This window comes from Hippocampus guttulatus, chromosome 9 (assembly GCF_054856545.1).
Source record: "Hippocampus guttulatus isolate MCC_2025c chromosome 9, RoL_Hgut_1.0, whole genome shotgun sequence".
Lineage (NCBI taxonomy): Eukaryota > Metazoa > Chordata > Actinopteri > Syngnathiformes > Syngnathidae > Hippocampus > Hippocampus guttulatus.
Genome location: NC_141269.1, coordinates 1990323 through 2007301, shown reverse-complemented (window position 1 = coordinate 2007301; position 16979 = coordinate 1990323). Strand labels below are relative to the sequence as shown.

Here is a 16979-nt window from a genome sequence, read left to right as displayed (position 1 = left end):
AAGTAGTCGAACATTGGCGAATCAAGAACTTTGGTGACACGTCATAAGACCATCTACAAATGCTTCCTATGGTTTTGCAAACACTTGCCATTGTTCACGAAACAATGCATTGCGACAAGAAAAAAACTGCAATCTTTTACGAAGTCTGACGGAACCCCAAATTCACTATGTTCTCTGCTCAGTCAGACATGGGCTTAATCAAGGGCTTTAAATATGATTTGGTCTTATGGTAGGGATATATTTTATCATACAGTAATAATTCAACGTCGCGTGTAGAAAAATTGCCAAGACTGCTACTTATCCAACATCTTTATTTATGAAGTACCTTTTTTGAAAAGAAATGTACAAGTGGAACCGGTACAGTGACATCTTGCTGTGGCGCGCTTATGAAATGTTAATGTACATATTTACATCAAACGGGCTATGATCGCCAAAAGTGAGTTTACCACATCTGAAGTGGAGAAAAAAAAGTGAAAAAAAATCACAATTTTCTTCTTCCCTATAAACAAAAAGATACAATAAAAAGGCACTGTATTTTTCACAAACAAGAACGAGATGTTAGCTCGCATGAGAAAAGAAAATCCACTGGAAACGCTGTTACAAAGTACAGAACATGCTTGTTGATTATTGAAATTATTATTTTTTTAATAAACAAATCATGTTTAAAAATTCATAAAGGCATAAGTTTAAGTCAGATTGGAATCCCGACGTTTTCCCCGACCGACTTCTTCAGAGGTCCACACATTCAGATGCAATTTTTTTTCCATGTTAAACCTTGGCACGCATACGCGTGCACACCTGCATACATTTGATGTCCAAAAAAAAAAAAAGATACATTCACCATCCGAAATTCAGGTTGACATACGGACAAATTTGCTTCTTTCTTACCCCCCCCCCCCTACGCCCCAGGACAGGCAACTTTTCATTGCCAGTCCAACTGCTTTTTGTCTGCCAATAATAATCATTTTTAAAATTTTGTTTTTCCAGAAAAAACCCTGCAAACTAGCGCTTTTCATCCGACAAAGTAAAAAAAGCAAATGTCGTTGCTGTCCGCTAAAAAGCATCCACATTTTTGTCCCAACGGGTATGAGCCGCAAAAACTTATATCCACTTCGCATATCCACTTCAAGCAGATGTACAATGTTTTGAAAGCATAAATGTTTTCCGAGTTTTTGATCTAAAATTACAACAAATTTCTGTGGCCCAAAAATTTGAGCATACTTGCTTTTATAAAACAACAGAGTTGCCCTTTGTTTTCAGACATACAGTGTAGTCAATTAAGATGAGCTAAACACTAGTTATTCCAATTGAATCATAAATCAGTGATTGTTTTTTCTTTTCAACACCCCCCCCCCAAAAAAAAATAAATCTGAGGATTTTACAGCATTGAGCTTTCTTTTTCATAATGCATTTTTTGACTGGTCCGACATACTCGGAAGCCACTTACAGTCCTAAGAACATGACAAAGGTACAGAACAAGATAAAGGCCAAAAATGTGAGTGAAAAAAAATTGAACACATGCTGTTTTATCGGACAGCAACTATTTGCATTGTCGGCAGCGAGTCAAAAAATGTGAATGGTTGAATCAAAGCAGTTTTGGGGATTTGAACAACACTCTGCGGCGTTCATCTTACTAACTCCTAGCGATTAACAGGACGCATGCATTGTGTTCTTTGGCTGGATCAGATGAAGTTTGCCACGAACTTAATCTTTTTCACGATGAGAGGGCATAAAAAAACGGTTGTGTAAGCTACTGAATCAGGGCTGAGGTGGCAGGAAAGAACGGATTTAGATTGAGACAGAGGAAAAAGAAAAATAAAAGTATACGATAATACAACATTTATGCGGGGGGGATATGTCCAAACTAGGCTGCATTAATAGTACCACACCTTGTACATACACAATTCAGATATCGATTTCAACACAACAAAACAAAACGTAGCTTTGGTTGGTAAACACATTGTGTGGAGAACTTGCCGTCATCGTGACCGGTCGCCCACGTGGCGTCCCGCAAATGGAGCGGAGGAGGTGCGCGCTTACTTCCCTTTGAACCCCCAGCCCCCGCCGAGCACCTAATAGTAGGTTTATGGATGGTGGAAAGGTTTTCTTGGGTTTCCGTGGTCGTGTAGCAGCATCGTTAATAATGATCTGGCGAACAAGTGGAAGACGACATCACCCCGCTATTTTGTCCACTTTTGAGGAAGGTGGCGAATCCTCACTCGGAGCTAGAGATCCCTTCAAGCTCCACATGCTGCTTCTCCTTCCGTTACCCACCCACCCCCAACCTTCTTAACTCTTCTTCAGTCGACCTTCTCCACCTTGCCGATGATCTTCTCCTCAAAGATGGGCAGGATTGCGTCGTTGTCGCGCACCTCCTCGAACACCACGCCGCAGTCAAACTCATCGCTCACCTTCTTGAAGTAAAACCTAGAGGAATGAGAGAGAGAGACGTGTTAGTCAGGAAAGCGCACCTATTTATACTTCATTTTCAGCCAGCAACAAAGATGCTTGGCGAGGAGGTTAGCTAGCACTAAAAGCAGAAAGACCTTTTGGCGGTGTAGAAGGGAAGAACTTGTGTTCATGACAGTTTCACAAGCAGTGGAGCGGGTTGTTTTACAAACCACAAATCTCGTGCAACTGCGACCATTGTTGCACGTGAGGCCGCACACGACTTCTGCCGAATCACGCGACACTCGACTCTCTTTGGCTGTGTTAGCCACTAGCTGGCTAGTTTGGCGCGTTGCTCAAAACAGCAAATTTCACCTTCCACCTCACCTGTAGTGGCCTTTTTTGGTGAGCAGCTCCTTGAACTGGCCCAAAGTCACCACCCGGCCCTTGACGGAGGTCCGGTACGGGATGGGCTCTCCGCAGAAGTAGTAGGCCACCGTCATGTTCTCGCACACTTGCCGCTTCGCAGACTTGTGCCTTCAGATGAAAACCACGCACATGAGTCATATGACATCACACAGCATGTACACATTAACGCTTGAGAGCGCCACCGAGAGGCGCACCTCTGCTTGGTCTGCTGCACCGCCGCCCTCCGCCTCTCCTCCTCCAGCCGCCGCCGGGCCTCCTCCAGCTGGGTGAGTGGGTTGGGGGCCGGGTTGGGCGGCATGGCGGGATCCTGGATGAAGGGATGCGAGGGCTGCACCTGCGCCGCCGAGGGCGTGGAAGGGTGCGCCGCCAGGGCGGTCGACGGCGAGGAGGGGTTGTTGCGCAGCTGGGCCGACACCCACGGATGGACGGCCCCGGGGCGCTCCACCGAGGTGGGCCGCGGCGACTCGCTGCTGCCCCCCGTCCGCCGAGAGCTGCTGGTGCTGCCGCTGCAAAGGGACACGGATGACATTTAGTGCAAATTTATACGCTCCCATGCATTTTGTACACACAGTGGAACATTCGGATTCTTGACATACTCTTAGCCACGTACTCTCAGCTGGAGTCGGTACAAGGAAGCTTTATGAGAGCAAAATGTCTTCATTTAGATGTTAGTATCAGGCACAAAACCTTTTTATTTGGATCTTCAGCAACTGGTGTTTTAGCATTTGAGTCCATCTGTTTGTGAATGTTTACTGTCAAACTGCGGTTATAATATTGGGAGGGCTCACCCATGGGAGCTTTTCCTTTGCCTGTCTCCCTCCATCATCCACTGGAGGATCTTCTGGTTCCTCTCCAGATCCTCCAGCGGCACCTGCGCATCCATCCCGCGGCCGCCGTCGTCGCCTTTGCCCGACGCCTCAGACGACTTTTTGCCTCGCCTTGACAGCGTGCTTCCTTTACTACTGCAAAACAAACGCAAACCGTTTGGAATAACCCAGAAACACATCAGCAGACGTTTCGGGGGGGGGGGGGGGGGGGTCTTACTTGCAGCCCATCCCGTCCAGGGTGCTGGCTCCGGCGCCATCGGCGTAGTTTCGACTCCTGGCAGCATACTGGCCGGCCGGCTCTCCGTTCCACAGGAAGTTGGGCTGCGACCTGGAGCCCGCCTCTTCCTGTCCTTCTCGTCCTCGGTGGTGGTACAGCTGCTTGTGGTGATGGATTCCTGACAGAAAGAGTGAGTAGATGTTGCTTGTTTGGACTGTTTTTTAGTGCGTCAAGCGACAATCAAAGCAAACCAACTATTAAAAATGATTTGCAAAAGGTAAGTGATTGTTAAGCACAACAAAAAGTTATTTGGATGCAATTGTATCTCTCCGAAAGCATGTGCATGGGAAAGAGACTTCCGTTTTAGCCTGTATCACACTCACCTTTGAGAACAGCAGCAGGCAGACTGTGTCCTCCCGCTCTGTGCGACGGGTAGTGAGGTAGCCCGATGCCCCCGTCAGGCGACCGCGAGGATTTGGGCGGCGTCTGTTGGCCGCCGCCTCCCAAGGCCACGTTGGTGGCGCCCGGCGACTGACAGCCCGGCGTCTTCATGACCCGCTGTACGTGCTCATCCAAGATGGACTCCGGGTCGTCGTCGTGCGAGTCCCCCATGGCCACCAGGCCGCCATAGGAGGCGACTGTCGCCGTGTTGGCGGTGGTCTCCGAGTAATGGGCGCCATAGAGGGGCGGGAAGGACGATGGGAGAGGGAGCGAAATGCTGTGCGACGACATGGAGGTGGTGACGGAGACGTCGGCATCGTCGCCCTCCTCTTCCTGTTTTGAGTCACGTGACAATGCAACGCGTATTGAGGTTTATTCCAATGAGCCCCGAGTAAAATGGCCACCAGTGTTGAGGCTCACCAGTCGTACTCTCTTCAGCCTCTCTTCCAGTCGCTCCTCAGCCTCCCGCTCCCGGAGAACCATCTCCAGCCTCCGGATGAGCTCGGCTGCAAACCTCTCAGGCTCGACGTGGATGTCCTTTGGCATGCGATACGTGCGCTGCGTGGCACGCGCAAACACACAGGTAGAGATTGATACACTTTATTTTGTTGTTGTTGTTTTTTTTTAATTTTTAAACATTTTTCTTAATTTTTGCATTATTTTTAAATACTGTATTTCCTTGACTTGGTAGCATTGTTGCCAAACCACATTTCAATATACTGTATATATTTTTGGATTGCTTTGGTGACAGTATGTTAAAAATTTAGAAATTTTGATTGCTTTCTAATTAATATTTCAGGTTCGTTTTTTTTTCCCCCTCTAACATTTGGAGCAATGTTTGTATTTTTATCTCATCAATTTTTTTTAAATAAAAAAAGCAAATGTATGAAAATCACCCAGGGCCGAGAAAATATACTCACAGGTATATGAGGTAGGGGCACACGTCCGTTAGCTTTGGCACTTTCATGCATCTCCTTGCGATACCGCTTCCGATATCGGTAAGGAGGAATACCATCTCTGCACGCACAAATGAAAGGCCAGGAATTCAACAATCGTGACAACGGCAAAGGGGAACTAAGCGATGTGGACTTACACACTGCTGTCGGTCAGAGACAGCGTGTCGGCATCGCTCGACATGCTCTGCTGCTCGCTGTCATTTGCACTCGTGGCTGGGGCGCAGGCATAACCAACATTGGCGTAGTACGGGTTCACCGGTTCTCTCCAGGGTCTGACAATAGACAAACACTGTTGTTGTTATTATAATTATTATTACTATTATAAGTATGTTAGTGTATAGGTGCATTAATTAATCAATTAATCACCAACTCATCAATCAACAAATTACTCAACAACCGTTTTGCTAATCGATTGACTGATATCTTCGTGTTGAACCAAAATAAGACAAATGCAAAAATACGCATTGACCTGTGGAAAAAAAATTGATAAAAAAACGATTCTTTCACATGTTTCTAATCAAAACAGTAATCGACTCATAATCAATGATTTTAAAAAAATTTATTAACATTAGTGCTGTCAGTTTAATGCATTATTATCGGCATTAATATAAAAGCACTTTAACGCGATACATTTTTTTATCGTGAGATTAATGCGACACCACATCATAGCGGATGTTATGTTCCTCTAAAATAATAAAATGTGCTCGAAGTGAAAAATGTTAATGTAAAATTGAAAATCGAAATTATTGTTTCAGTAAATATTTGAATTTTGCACAAAGAAAACGGATCCACAATTCCATGTTAATGAGCGCATCAAAATAGGAAAAAAATAGAAGAAAAAGAAATCAAAGGAATTTAGAATAGGTAAAAAGCTGTGATTAATTACGGACAATTCTGAATTAACTATGTACCGTATTTTCACGACTATAAGGCGCCATTAAAAGTCTAAAATTTTCTCCAAAATGGACAGGACGCCTTATGATGCGAAGCGTCTTGTCTATGCGCTGAGTTCCAAAACCTGACTGACAGCCGACACGCTGTTTATATAGAGAAAAGGCGGAAGTGACTGTGGACAGGCATGCGGCAAAGAAGTCGGCCAATCAGTGAAGGGTGGGCGTGTATATATACATATATGGAGAGAAAGAGAGCGAAAAGGCAGACGTGAGTGACAGGCATGCGGGGAAGCAGTCCACCAATGAGTGAAGGGTGGGCGTGTAAGTGGACGCTAAAGGCACGCTACAAGCAGGTACCAACACCTGTATAGAGTGTGGCTATGTGCATTGTTGCAAAACAACTTCGGTTTTGGTTTCTAAGAACCCCCGAAAATAAATTCTACAAAGAGACACGCCTACGAAGCTCAGTTCAAACTTCAAGCCATCGGTTATGCTTTTGGCATGCGTGCCCATCTCACAGCAGCGGTGAAAAACCAAGTCAAGCAAATGAACTCTGAGCTTGCCGTTATTCCCGGAGCCTTGACTAAAGAACTCCAACCGCTGGACATCGGCATCAACCGGGCGTTCAAAGTAAAGTTGCGAGCGGCATGGGAACAATGAATGATCGATGGCAAACACAACTTTACAAAGAGTGAGAGGCAGCGCCGGGCGAGTTACGCCACAATTTGCGAATGAATTGTGGCTGCTTGGACGAACGTGTCTGCTTGCACTGTTGTTCGAGTTTTTGGCAAAGCCGGCATCATTTCTGTGGAGCCACATGGCAATGAGAGTGACTGACAACGAGAGGGAACACGGCGTTTTTGATGGCTTACCCGTACTTGCACAATTGTTCAATTCTGATACAGAGGATGAGGACTTTGATGGATTTCTGGGTGATGATTGATCGAAAAACGTGAGTACATTGTACGATGGCTAAATAAAATACAACGGAACTCAGTTTTCCGTTGCCTTTTTAAAAACGTGTTTTTAGCTTGTATCTGTATGTCTTGGCATGCTACAAGCTAACGTGTTTTTAGCGTGCGCGCATGCATGCCGTATGTTTAAGCTGGCGTATGTTTTACCACTTTAAAATTGCGCCCAATAATACAGTGCGTTTTGTCTATGTGTAAAATACAGAAATAGCACCCATTAATGAGACTGCGCCCAACCATACGGTGCGTCGAATGGTCGTGAAAATACGGTAGTTATAAATTTGATCGCGATTAAATATTTAAATCATTTGACAGCACTAATTGACATACTATGAAAAATAAAAGGGATGGCCAAGTGAGGAGCAACAATAAATGGAGTGGGGGTTGGACCCCATTCAAAGGGAATCACAGGACCCAATTGCTCCACTTTCTTTTTCGTTACGCTCAAGCAGCGGCGTATTTGACGCTCACTCACGACACAAAGCCCCCTCCCAAAATAAATCAATACATTACTAAGCAGCAGCTTATAACTTCAAGAATTTGTGAATTGGGGCAACCACGAGTGTGAGGATAGCGCCGCACATTACTGGAGGTCCCAACGAGACCCACCTGTACTCCCTGGTGTCTTGCCGCCGCCTGCCGGTGGAGATCCTCTGTGGTACGGTCTGCATGAGTAGACTGTGGGTCAGCCTTCCCGCCGCCGTGTCCCCGCACTCCTCTTCCTCTTGCTCCGCTTCCCTCTGCCCACCTCCACACCTTAACGCAAACATTTTATTCACTCGTAAAAAACAGGCGTCTGTGGCATGCTTTTGTGAGAACACCCCAAGAATCGAGAGGTACAAATTCTCCCCGTTTTAATTCGCTTGTGGTGAAACCGGCTCATTTACGGGGCAGATCCATCTTATGCAGTGCGCCGACCCTCATCCTGCTGGGTCACACTGCTTGTGTTAAACCTCGTGTTGCGATAACATTTTAGAGTAGCCTGAATAGCAACAAATACAAAAGACTTGGGAATTTAAATAAGGACATTGAGCTGTTCTAGAAATCGTGGTATCCGGTGATGTATTTTCGGGGTGTTCGCAGAACTCGCGAGCTAACTGCGCACACAGTAGTTGAACGTGTAATTTAACAAAGTTACCGTACTTTAATGACCGTGAGACGGGCACGTCTGAAATTTTCTCCAAAATGGACGGGTCGCCTCGAGTTCCCAAATCTGTGAACGCTGTTGTGTGATTAGACAGATGTTGTGCTGACATGTTGCTTATATCGAGGAAAGGCGGACATAATTGAGGACGTCGTGCATTTGTGAAAGTGGGAAGTGGGTAGACGTGAAAGTAGACGCGAAAGGCACACCCCCAGTAGGTGCGGGTATGTGCATTGTACAAAACAACACCCCGAAAACGGCACCTACGAAGAGACACGCTTACGAAGCACTTAAACTGCAAGCAATCAGTTCTGCCGAGGACCATGGGAATCGAGCGGCCGCGAGAGAGTTCAAGAGCAACTCATCCACGGTGCTTTTGTTTCATAAAACGCCATCTATCCATCCAGGCAAGGACGACTGTGGCGGCAGATGACAAAGGAAAAGCTGGCCATATTCCGCTCCCACTGCTGTAAAAAGTGTCATGTTCTGTGTTACATTCAAGAAAGACGCTTTCTTGGAGATTTTAATCCTTAAAATTCTGCTGCTTCACCTGCCTTCCATTACCGACTGTTCTCTCAACCAATCGCAGCATTGCTAGTTTCCCCACTTGGGCTACGGCAAAGTGATGAGGGACAACAACACATCCAGCCCACCCACATCACCGACAACAGACGATGTGCCGCTCACTTTCGACATCCCAGCGAACCACACGTTAGAGCAGGGGACCAGCACGGTAGCGATAAGCAACTACAGTGAAACTCCTCTAGAATGAAACCTACATGGGCGAAAATACCGCCTTATGTGAAAAAATCTTCATGCATTAACACAATTCCCATTCTCCTGCCCCCCATATGACGAAAACCCCCCTGTTGCGTTATACGAAATCATTTTCTCTGCTCCAGCCTCGCGAAGACATTCACTACAATGAAGTCTAATCCAACAGTGACCTCTACTGCTTTGTTCGGAAACGGCAGCAGCAACCACCACACTGGTTTACATAGTAAATGATGTTTATTTCGGTCACAGCTGCGAGTTTCCTGGACTCAACATCCTCAATAGCTGCTCTGCGATTGGCTTACCAAGCATCATCCTGGCCTCCGATTGGCCAAGAGGGACCTCACTGTCTATGTGTGTAGATACTGAAGCTAGATCCGTAGCATCCGATTAGCTGCTAATGCTAAATTGCTTATGGCTTGACAGACATTCAAATAAACTAACGTTTCCTCGAATGCTTCACTTGTTATCATGCTAAAAACACCCACGGAATGTTTCGTAGTCCTCGATGGACATAGTTAGCTCTCGAAGGCTAAAAACCTCACGCTAACTGGAGCGCTTCATTAGCGCTCGAGGACTACGAAGCGTCCCGTGGCTTGACGGACATTCAAATAAACGAACGTTTCCTGGAATGCTAAAAACAGCCATAGGATGCTTCGTAGTCCTCGATGGCCATAGTTAGCTCTCGAAAGCTAAAAACCTTACACTAACTGGAGCGCTAATGAGAGAGAAGCGCTCCAGTTAGCGTAAGGTTTTTAGCCTTAGAGCTAACTATGGCCATCGAGGACTATGAAGCGTCCCATGGCTGGCTTAAAAGTTCATTGCATGCCAGGAAGTATTTGTTATTGTTAGATTCAGACGAGGATGGACGTTGCTTTGCTAAAATGGCTACAAAACGGGCCTTGGATGTCAAGCAGCTAAGATAAGAAGAGCTCTGATGCTGGAAGAGAGGGTAAAAGTGATCAAAATGAAAGACGGAGCAAGCAAAATAAAATAAATTATCCAAAAAAATTAATGTAAGTGAAAGTGAATGCCGATCGTAAATTTCGCAATTTCTTTCCTTTTTTTCTTTCTACACTGACAATATGAAGTGTCAAATAAGTGTGTGCTCATACTTACACACTATTGGAATAAAAATAGTGTACACATATGTTTGTGTGTGTGTGCGTGTGTGTGTGTGCTTTCTTCTGAGATCAAATTTGCTACAGTGAAAACCCTCCTGTTGTGAAAAAATTCTTGCCGCAAACATGATTTCGTTGTAGAGGAGTTTCACTGTATCTTCAAACATGAAGAACGCTAACATATTTCGAAACAACTCTCGGAATTCACTCGACAGTGGATTTACTTCTCGTGTCATTTTATGCTTGATGGTCGGACAGCCACTCCAGACACACGACTATTGGTATCCCCAAATCAATTTGCTGCCCTACATCCCGTTTCAAGGAAACATTTTGGCTGGAATTTGCGAATGTGAAAAGGTGGAGGACAACACCGGTCTTGCCTCCACTCCTCGTCTTCTGTCAGTGTGGGCAAGCAGCCCGGCGCGGGCTTGGCGGGCCCCGATGACGGGCTCTGGTCGCTGGGGTTCAGCTTGGGGCTCTCGCCGCCGGTGCGCGTGTACTCCAAGTACAGGTCAGACTTGAGAAACAGAGGGTAGGTGTTCTCCTCCATCGTGGCCTGGATCTCCGTCTGGGCCTGCGACACAAGAGCGATGCTATTCAGTGTAAATATGAGATATTGTTCATTGGCTGGAAGATGGAAGGAATGAAATCAGTCTCCAAGAAGCTTTACAGCTTTCATGCAAGAGTAAAATGTCTTTCAAGAGTCGTTGACGTCAGTCAAAGGCCAACAGCGACATTATTTTTAATGCCTTAATCAGATGTCGGCCAAGAGATGATTAAAACAACAAATAAACACACGCGCTGCTGCCAAACCAAACGTCAATTCAATTCCATTTTCTTTTAAGTACACTGGAATCAAGATGGAAGCGGGGGATTTTTGCGCCTTTTGCGTCACGGCACACGACTTGAAATCTTATGAGCTTGAAGTGGAACTGACCGGTGAAGGCGAAGGTTCAGCACAAGACATTGAATTGAAGCCAAGCACCAAAATTCAGGAGAGAAGTTGCGCCATATTCACGCAAAGCTGAACTTACTGTGAAAGAAATGTGACTTTTCTCTTATTATTATCATTATTTATTTATTTTTCTTACCTTTTCAGATTTTACCCAAAACACAGCGTTTCTGCTCCACAGTAGCCGGACAAATTCACATGGCTCAGACATGCTCAGGAAGAGGCGCCTGCTTTTTAATATATGTCACATGCAAAGTGGCCTGAGGCAGGAGTAACTTGCTGCTGCTTTTGTAAGACAGACGTCCACCAAATGACAGTTTGGACACCCGACAGCTGGGGTTTCAAACTCAAATATCTTTCTGCGATGTTTTGCAGCCCCTTAATTGACATCAAAGTTTAATGTGGTTTGTTTTTTTTTCCTCTCCACTTTAAGGCGACCATAGCTGAGGCTCATGACAGCTTTGGGCGAAACGTAATTCTCAAGTGGAAGGAAAGGAGATAGAGACATATATCAATTGTTTTGTCGAAAATTATAAAACATAACAGACTATTCTGCATAGTAACGTCCAGTAATATTTCAACACTCATATATGATATGACTACAGCCATCTCGTTACCTCTGCGTCCCGCGTCCTATACGCATAATTTTCCTGCCAGACGCACAGTTCCAAATAATGTGCGCTTTTGAGACGCGAGGAAATTTCTCAGTCGAAAAAAAAAAAAAAAGCCAAAAAAACTACGGTCAATGTTTTTTCCAGCAACAATCGCAGTTTGATCATTGCCGCCATTGTTGTTTTGATCTCGCGTTAAGTAATCTCGCGCGACGAGATTTCCGCTCTCGCGAGACGAGATTGGCGGCCTTCACCACGTGGAAAGCAGACGATTGCCAAGTCGTGTAACGTTAAAACAAATGTTGCCAACAAGTGTTGCGAAAGTTTATTGCGGAGATATCCCAGAGGAAGCAGCTAAAGTTGGATAATTTTTTGCGATAATAATCTTGCATGCCTGAATTATTTAAAATTTTGCCGCATTTTTTATCAGAAATAAACCTATTATCAATGTATATTGTTGTTTTTTGTGCTATTATCATATGCAATTGAATGAGTAGACCATTTCAGAATTCGAAATTTGGGACTCTCTAAATGCATAATGGCACTCATACTTTTCTGATCAGCGAGTCCCTGGGACTCGCAGGGCTCAACCTGTCAAATTATCACTGCGACTATGTCACCAGGTCGGCCGGTGACAAATATCATCAACTCAAGTGCAACTGTGATCTGGGAACTCACTCTTTCGGTGAAAGGAGAACCTAGCGGTAGACCGGAGCGAGTACTCCCAGGCTCTGAGCCAGTCAGACTCTGTCACTTATAACGCAACAGGTTCTACAATGAGACGGAAAAGGGCACAGACATGGTTACATCAATTGCTGACAGGAGAGGATGTGGTCACGTTGCCACTGCTGCTGGGTGTTGGTAAGTACTCCAGAGCGTGACCGTCATCAAGTTATCGCAGGCCGTGTGTGCAAATGCTTTTGCATATTGATTGAGTTTCCTCCCTTAGACAAAATGCTAATATAGTTTGTAGGGATCGCAAGTTATCCTGGTTGTCATGCTTTCTTGTAAAACGTCAACAAACTTTGGAGACAGCCTTCGGCGCCATGTTTCTGGCCAGCCGCACTTGTAAATAGCGTTGCGACATAACACGCATGGTGGCATCGTTCGCCTTGACTGGAATCGATAAGGGATTCGTTTGCAAGAAGGGCAGGAATTGAAACTCTGCGAAGCGGTTCATCGATGCAACGTCGGTGTGGAAAAACGAACCTGTTCAAACATGGCGAGGTCGGGATTCGGCCTGCCCACGCAGTCTCGTATGAAGCTCTTGGTGGCCGGCTTGATCTGCTTGGAGACGATGCCGCCGCCGTCCACGATGTACTTCCTGTAGATGGCCTTGGCCAGCTTGGCCCGCTTCTCCGGGCTGGTCTTGCGGAACCCCGAGCATGCGAACCAAAAGTCCAGCAGGTCGGCGCAGCCCTCCTGGCACAGAAAGTTGCGGAACAACTGGATGCCCTCCTGGTCGTCCAGCAGCGAGTGGAGCGACTCGGCCCACTTCAGGTAGGGCGGCGTGGGCGAGGCCGAGCCCTCCGGTTCATAGCCCAGGTCCAGGTCGGGCCGGCGTGGCGTCGCGGATGACGACGAGGAGGGCGCATAGCCGGACGAGTCGGCCGTCTTGGCGGAGAGGGAGAGCGGGAACCCGGGAGCTTGCGAAAGCGTGCCGGGACGGCTGGCCGCCGACTGCGCAGGCGGCTCCACGTCGGAGCCCTCCTCGCCGGGGACCGGCGGCCGCGGCGCATCTTCTGTGAAATGGGTCAGGCCGGCGAGCGGGGCCGCCACCCCGCCGCCGCCTCTGAAGCCGATCCCGTGTAAGTCCCTGACAACGTTCATGTCTCTGGTTGCGCGCAGCAGAGGTCACACTTGCCCCCGTAGCGATGATTTTGTAAGCAAACAAGTCACCCTGCAAAAAGGGAGACGAGAATAGCGGTTGTTGTCACAAAGGAAATCATTTGGGGGAGGGACGGTGGGGTGCTGTGAAATCTATTATTACAGCAGGACCTTCACAGATAACATTATGAACCATTCTCTTACGTTGTGGGACAAACATCAACTTTTTTTCCCAAAAGTGTGAGTACACGTTCGCCAACTTTATGGTTGACAACCCCCCCCACCAAAAACTTCCAGGTGAGAAAGAGGATTTTTCAAATGCAGAAGCGCATCTTTATTATAGACCATTTTATTTCGCTATACTTCTTCCAACTGTTATGTAAAACTGGTCAATCCCCAGACACAATTTCTGGAACTACCGCTGCTGGCCAGACCTGCCATGATGGCTCATATTTTCCGCCACTTCCATCGCTAATTTCATCAACTCAAATGCCTCTTGGCTGTGCCGTCTTTATTCCTTCCTATGTATTCTAACAGGCCAATGAGTGTTTGTTAATTTCTCGACTCTTGGTATTTTTCTATGCATGTTTGAGTGCCAAATGAAACCACACGGTCATAAGTTCATCATTATTATGGCCTGTCAGTTTTAGTGTTTGGCAAGCTTTCCATTGATACACACCTTTTGAACGGCGGATAAAAATTAGGTGTGTAACAAAAAACAGTTTGAAACTGGAATTTTTTTTTTAAAGATACGACCGCATCGAATTGCACAAATCAAAGTGTTCCACTTTAAAATATAATGAGACATTTATCAAAATCATTTTTATTGGAAAAGGTAATGGCATATTTGCAGCAGCGACAAGTTAATTCAAACGTACAGTCTGTAAAATGGAAATGGCATTGCATCACACCCTCTCAAACTGGGCTGTCACATATTGGCTCAAAGCGGAATCCCTCTGAGTCCAACCGAATCGAATCGTTCCACTTTTTAAACACAAACTTATGTACGTATGAGACAAGGGACTCGTTTCCACCACTTTTCATGAGGATATTTGTTGTTGTTTGCGATAAGTTGACGGTGAGTTGCAACATTTATATCGATCTATCCTGACCAATTTTGATGATTTTAGGGGACGTGCTAACAAGGTTACATCCAATTTGTACTTTACCAAAATTTGTGTCGCCCTAAACTTAATTGGGGAGAGATGCAGGGAACCCGTCCGCCCGAATAAGGCAGCCGTCCATTGGCAATGTTGGTGTGGGAATCTCCGGCAGTGGAAAAAAATGAAGAAAAAGATTTTAATTTTGTTGTCATGGCCCTACAATATGGTGTAACTATCAGAAAGTGAGAACATTGGGAAAAGCTGTTATCTTGGTTTTATTTTATTTCTACATTTTTAAGGGCATATATACAGTATATACTGTGTGTGTATATATATATATATATATGTACATCTATAGTTAATAAGTAATGCTTTTATTTATGACATAGGCCTGTGAAATAAACACAACATTGGTGTTAATGCTGCAACCAATACAAGAATAGCCGGAAAGGTAGCCTTGCTAACTAAACAATAGCACGGCTGCATTCTCTGCAGTAGTGAGAGTTAGCTACAATCAGAACATATTTGCTAGCGGAGAGCGTTCTATGAACTCCCCCCGACTAAGGTCGAATATTGAATTGGAAAGAATCACATTTTGGAGTAAGTAGTAGCATTTGTAAACCAAAAACAACGCGTCGTAAGTTAGGCGAAATTTGCTATTAAGCTAGTGCTACTTAGCACGGAGGGGGGGGGGGGCTAGGTGGCTAACTAGCCTTGAAGCTGTGCCCACCAACAGTGTGCTATGCCAAGGCTTTGAAGTGAGAATCTCATTCATCTTGGGCCTTGCGAGAGGGGCGGTGCGTGTGTGGGGGAAGGGGGGGGGGGGGCGACTCCGGCAACAAACTCCACAACTACACAAAACGGCCTAAGCGAGAATCAAAAACCAACCAGCCTCCTCCTCCACTCTTCCTCCAACAACCCCGACGCCACTTCTTTCACGGTCGGTCATTTAATGGAGGGAGGAAATAAAACTTCCAAAAAGTGCTCAAACTCGCAACAGATGCAAACAAAACAAAAAGCGGAGCGGCACGTTTTCCACTCAGGTAGCTAGCCTGTTAGCTACCTTAGCATGCTAGTTAGCATTAGCTCCGAGGAGCACCCCCCTTACACACACACACACACACACACACACGCATACACACACAGTGTTTTTCTACTTCACGTACACAAAAAAGTCTTACCGTCTCTGAGAGACCGTTCTCCGTGTAGTGCCGCATTGGGGATACTGGCACCGAGTGTGTACTCCGCAAGGCGGCATGAGGAAGGCTTCATTGGCGTCAATGTAGGGGCAAAAGAAAAAGAAACGAAGCCGACGTCTTTGCCCCCCCCTCCCTAACTCAACTCCCCATGGTGGCAGAGTGGCTACACCGCGAGCGAGAGAGAGAGAGAGTGTGTGTGTGTGTGTGAGTGAGTGAGTGAGTGAGTGAGTGAGAGTGACGCGCGTGCTTCTGCGCATTCACGCGCACGCCAAGGTTTGACATCCATCGAGCGACGACGGTCAGAATGGAGCTTTTATCGGTATTTGTTATATGTACTTCACAATTCTACTTGTACGCAACTTCAACTGCCGTTTTAATACCATGTATTCGATTTCTTTGCTTCATTTTGTACACCCAAAAATAAAAAAATAAAAATCTAATTTGATTTTTTGTTTTTAGAATCATTTCTTTCCCTAAATCATGGTTATTTGCAAATTTGAAGATGATGTTTGATTGGACAAGGCACAAGGAATAAAGTATGTTATTAAGATTAAGATTAAGATATCCTTTATTTGTCCCACACTGGGGAAATTTACAGTGTAGAGCAGCAAGATTGTGGGTAGAAAGAAGAAAGAAGAAATTATAAATTTAATAATCATATTTTCTACATTAACTGTCTTTCACTATCTGAAACGCTTTATCATCATGAGGGTTGCGGTCTACATTAACATGTTTAAGGTTCGACATTTTTATTTTTATTTATCAACATTGTATTTTTAAATATTTTTCTTTTTTCGTGGGTTGAATTTTGGGGGGATATTTATTTATTTTGTTAAATCAGACTTGATTTGGAAATTCCAACATAATTCTCACTGATTTCAAAACACGACATCAATAAAAGCCACACTGAATATTAAAATTACCCTTATTTATAATAGTTTTTACATTGTCATGTTGCTGTTTTCTATTATTTTTTCGATATTTTGGTATGCTGATTTTTTTTCTAACATGTTAGAAGATTAATATTTTTTTAATGGTCATTATTTTGGTGATGAGGACGACTCGCCTGATTGCAGCGCAGGCAGCGTAGACTTCCATTCAGTCACGACGTGAATGTGCGTGTGAG

The 16979-nt window shown here is 45.3% G+C and overlaps 1 protein-coding gene across 2 annotated transcripts; it reads right to left on the bottom strand.

Annotated features, from left to right (window-relative positions):
- Positions 1-294: 294 nt before the first annotated feature.
- LOC147199770 (axin-1-like) lies at positions 295-16204 on the bottom strand. 2 transcript variants are annotated; one of them, XM_086120130.1, is made up of 13 exons: positions 15836-16204; positions 12934-13624; positions 10542-10735; positions 7732-7878; positions 5396-5530; positions 5223-5319; positions 4723-4860; positions 4245-4635; positions 3862-4039; positions 3606-3776; positions 3012-3323; positions 2776-2925; positions 295-2427 (listed from the first exon to the last, which is right to left on the bottom strand). In XM_086120130.1, exons 2-13 carry the CDS (start codon positions 13552-13554, stop codon positions 2301-2303), a joined length of 2661 nt encoding a protein of 886 aa, XP_085976256.1. In that variant the 5' UTR covers positions 13555-13624; positions 15836-16204; the 3' UTR covers positions 295-2300. The 2 variants fall into 2 exon arrangements, with proteins under 2 accessions (XP_085976256.1, XP_085976255.1); XM_086120129.1 differs by having other exon boundaries at positions 3606-3779; positions 15836-16195.
- Positions 16205-16979: the final 775 nt, after the last annotated feature.

What these genes read in the sequence shown, in the direction of transcription:
- LOC147199770 (XM_086120129.1), bottom strand. Translation starts at nt 13,554, where the DNA reads ATGAACGTTGTCAGGGACTTACACGGGATCGGCTTCAGAGGCGGCGGC. An exon ending in TCTCTGACCGACAGCAGTGT is followed by an intron (nt 5,320 to 5,395) that starts GTAAGTCCACAT and finishes TTGTGCGTGCAG; the next exon opens with AGATGGTATTCCTCCTTACC. An exon ending in ACCAAAAAAGGCCACTACAG is followed by an intron (nt 2,428 to 2,775) that starts GTGAGGTGGAAG and finishes TCATTCCTCTAG; the next exon opens with GTTTTACTTCAAGAAGGTGA.